We start from the raw sequence: 4,570 nt of genomic DNA, 5'->3' as shown, positions 1-4,570 counted from the left end.
TGCTCTCCCCTTGTCCCCCAGATATGGGGACTAGGTTGCTCTCCCCTTGTCCCCCAGATATGGGGACTAGGTTGGTCTCCCCTTGTCCCCCAGATATGGGGACTAGGTTGGTCTCCCCTTGTCCCCCATATATGGGGACTAGGTTGGTCTCCCCTTGTCCCCCATATATGGGGACTAGGTTGGTCTCCCCTTGTCCCCCATATATGGGGACTAGGTTGCTCTCCCCTTGTCCCCCATATATGGGGACTAGGTTGGTCTCCCCTTGTCCCCCATATATGGGGACTAGGTTGCTCTCCCCTTGTCCCCCATATATGGGGACTAGGTTGGTCTCCCCTTGTCCCCCATATATGGGGACTAGGTTGGTCTCCCCTTGTCCCCCATATATGGGGACTAGGTTGCTCTCCCCTTGTCCCCCATATATGGGGACTAGGTTGCTCTCCCCTTGTCCCCCATATATGGGGACTAGGTTGGTCTCCCCTTGTCCCCCATATATGGGGACTAGGTTGGTGGAGGGTGTGTAGAGCCCAGGATCACATTAGATGATGGACACAGGGGAGAAAAATGGGATAAAAAAGATATAAAAAAAGACAAAATGACGACGAAAAACCTTTTCAACTACATCTTTAATGAAGAATGTCAACATCATGAAATCAACGACTTACAGGATGATGTTAAAATGATAACTAAACAAAAAGCATGACTGGAAATATAGAAAGTTGGATCCTTTCCTTTTACACATTGTACATTTAACGCAAAATACACTCCTGTGTGTGTGTGTGTGTGTGGCTGAAGTCCAGAAGGGTGGGTGTGTGTGTGTGTGTGTGTGTGTGTGTGTGTGTGCGCGTGTGTGTGTGTGTTAGTGTGTGTGTGTGGCTGAAGTCCAGAAGGGTGTGTGTGTGTGTGTGTGTGTGCGTGTGTGCGAGGCTGAAGTCCAGAGGTGTGTGTGTGTCAGTGTGTGTGTGTGTGTGTCTGTGTGTGTGTCAGTGTGTGTGTGTGTGTCTGTGTGTGTGTCAGTGTGTGTGTGTGTGTCAGTGTGTGTGTGCGAGGCTGAAGTCCAGAGGTGTGTGTGTGTCAGTGTGTGTGTGTGTGTGTGTGTCATTGTGTGTGTGTCAGTGTGTGTGTGTGTGTGTCAGTGTGTGTGTGTGTGTGTGTGTGTCAGTGTGTGTGTGCGAGGCTGAAGTCCAGAGGTGTGTGTGTGTCCTGACCGGCTGACAGGATAGAGGTCACTTCTCTCTGGAGGTCAGAATCCAACAGGACAGACCCTAGTGTGAACCGATCCTGAAACACGCACACGCACACACGCACACACACACACACACACACACACACACACACACACACACACACACACACACACACACGGGAAGTTAGGCCAGTCAATCTAAGCTAAAAATGGGCGTGACCCAATATAAAGGGGCGTGACCCAATAGAAATTGCAATGGTAACCGTTCAAGGTTTGTTATGATCCTTATAAACATATTAGAATCACACCTGTGTGAAGTGAGTGGTGCAACTCTGTGTGGGGGTCCCCGGGGGGGGGGGGGGGGGGGATGCACCCAGGGTGCGAGCCGCCCCACGTCCGAAACGATTGAGAAATGACCGAGTTACCGTGTGGGGGTCCCTGTACTGTACTGTCACTGTACTGTACTGTACTGTAACACCCAAAATCACCATATGTGACCAAATTTGACTGCCATTGAATTTTTTTTTTCTTTTCGTTTCTTTGTCATATGAAAGCAGGGAATCACAGCTTCAAATTGACATATTGGTTGTGGAGATATGGCTTATAGTGTAATGTCTGGCAGAGAAACAGAGAGTTGAGAAAACAGGCTTGAAAGGTTCACGTCTGTGGACTCTAACATTACACCTATAGCTACATGTTTAACACTAGGAAGTCTGAGCAGCCGTTCTGACTGAATTTGAGATTTCAATGTTTATTTACTCAGCCCATGGAGTCCAGAGAAAGTTCCCCTTGCATGACTTTGTCTAAATATTCGATTGAAATCGTCTCTGTTTTTTTTCCCCATTTGAAACGTTTTGTAAATATGATTTTAGGCATATATCTCTTACTCAGTCTGACTATAATCGGCTCAATCGACCGCCGTCCCCCTTTCTCCCCCATTCGTCTGTCACCTCCGACAGCTGCGGAGACGGCATTGTTCAGGCCTGCATTCCATGTCCAACGAATTAAATCATATACGTTTGGCTGGTTAATTAACTTGGAATTTGTTTATTATTTTGATAAGATAATAGGAATATGAATACAATGATTATTATCATTGTTATTATTATTATTATTATTATTGAATGCTCGGTTAGACTCGACCCGACATTTACTTTCCATGAAGCGAGAACGCTTGCCGATGCGCGATACAAAATAAAAAGTGTTTGAAATCATTCCAACCAGATAGACCTCCCGAACCGCTAAATGTTTTGTCAGTCAAAAGAACAGTTCTTTCTGCAAGAGACGTGGAACTGATCTGCAAGTCTGCCTGCACGCAAGGCAATTTCTTTCCCTCCTCCTCCCTCTCTCAAATGCTGCTGCTGTTGCTAGTGTGCAAGTCTTACATCCGGTCTAAAGCCCACCCACTGTAAGTGCTGATTTCCATACACAATACATACACGATCCGTATCCTCTCCTCACCGGATGTTGAATTCACAGTGCTAACGGCATTATTTGAAAAGACGTATATCCAATCTTTTACACAATAAACCGATTTCCCGACATTTCCTTTTCACTTGATATCGTTTCGTAGAGAGGGCCTACATAACCGATCTATATACCAAATGAAAGTCCCAATTCTGTAGTTTACATGGTATTTTGATTTTTTTTAAATGAGCAAAAAATGAGCGAGTTATGTGTTATAGAAAAGAGGGGTGGAGAAAAAAAAGAACAAACAAACAGACAGCTGGAGACGGCATTGTTCAGGCCTGCATTCCATGTCCAACGAATTAAATCATATACGTTTGGCTGGTTAATTAACTTGGAATTTGTTTATTATTTTGATAAGATAATAGGAATATGAATACAATGATTATTATCCATGATGAGGGTGGGATGTTATTGAATGCATGCTCGGTTAGACTCGACCCGACATTTACTTTCCATGAAGCGAGAACGCTTGCCGATGCGCGATACAAAATAAAAAGTGTTTGAAATCATTCCAACCAGATAGACCTCCCGAACCGCTAAATGTTTTGTCAGTCAAAAGAACAGTTCTTTCTGCAAGCGACTATGTAGGCCTGCTGCTGTGGATTAATTTGTTTCACAGCCTATTCTGGCATATAGGCTAAATATCGCCAGCTCTTTGTCAGTCAAAAGAGTTCAGCTTGTCCGTCCTCCTTTATCTGTAAACTTTTCTGCAAGCGACCAGACTGCGCAATGTTATAAACAGCAGCTGAGCTGGGGTTTCTCCTCAACATACAGTGGCAGACTGTAGCCTATATTTTTCTATTTAGTGTGCAAGGCTTACATCCTGTAAGCTGTATGCGCTGATTTCCATACACAACACATACACGATCCGTATCCTCTCCTCACCGGATGTTGAATTCACAGTGCTAACGGCCGTATTATGTTTTTTATTAATTAAACTGATATAACAACATAACGTGGCTAATAATTGTTTATTTGGAATGTACTTTGGCTGGTAATTTAGGTAAATATAACGCGACTCACTTGTATAAGTAATTTACCGCGGACAGGCCGCATTTAATGCAATACATTGGCTTTAGTAATGTTGTTAGCTTAGAATATTAGCAACTGTAAGCTAACGGCTGGAGGACTACAGACAATCCGGTCAATAACATCATTACACTTAAACATTAATACAATTATATGTCATGTTTACATGCCTAGTCAAGCAGTCTGTACATCGTGTGGGGTCACATATATTAATTACATCGATAACACACAAGAAAAGACAAGTGATCTTGCTCTTTTGGAAGGAAAAAACAACAACAGAAGGCAGCAACGCGACACTCTTCCATGGCTATGTTGCAATATAGCACTAACGGGCAACGGCAAAATATATATTTTTCACATGTATTATTAGTTTTATACATTTTAGGAGTGAAAACATGTGTTAAGAAACATATTATGATTTAATTCGTTGGAAATGGGATGCAGGCTTGAACAATGTCTTCTCCAGCTGGAGAGGGACGAGTGGGGGGGGAGAGAGTGGCCAATCAAATCGCACCAAAAACACGGTCCCCCTGACCGTTCAGCCGACTGAGTAGTAGTGAAATTTTTTCAGCCTTCCTAGTGTTAAGCATTTATTTCATATTTACATGTCTTCTGTGGTCTCTAACATTACACCTATAGCTACATGTTTAAGCATTTATTTCATATTTACATGTCTTCTGTGGTCTCTAACATTACACCTAGCTACATGTTTAAGCATTTATTTCATATTTACATGTCTTCTGTGGTCTCTAACATTACACCTATAGCTACATGTTTAAGCATTTATTTCATATTTACATGTCTTCTGTGGACTCTAACATTACACCTAGCTACATGTTTAAGCATTTATTTCATATTTACATGTCTTCTGTGGTCTCTAACATTACA

The 4,570-nt window shown here is 43.0% G+C and overlaps 1 protein-coding gene across 1 annotated transcript in view; it reads right to left on the bottom strand.

Annotated features, from left to right (window-relative positions):
- Positions 1 to 1,066: 1,066 nt before the first annotated feature.
- The window catches only part of noc3l (NOC3-like DNA replication regulator), a 47,905-nt gene continuing 44,401 nt past the window's right edge, over positions 1,067 to 4,570 (bottom strand). The window contains 1 exon segment of the mRNA XM_083787683.1: positions 1,067 to 1,278. Within this exon segment, the coding sequence (XP_083643809.1) occupies positions 1,156 to 1,278 (123 nt within the window). The 3' untranslated portion in view covers positions 1,067 to 1,155.

Source organism: Protomyctophum parallelum, assembly GCF_964188405.1.
Source record: "Protomyctophum parallelum genome assembly, chromosome: 17".
NCBI classification, from domain to species: domain Eukaryota; kingdom Metazoa; phylum Chordata; class Actinopteri; order Myctophiformes; family Myctophidae; genus Protomyctophum; species Protomyctophum parallelum.
This window is presented reverse-complemented; position numbering and strand designations above follow the sequence as displayed.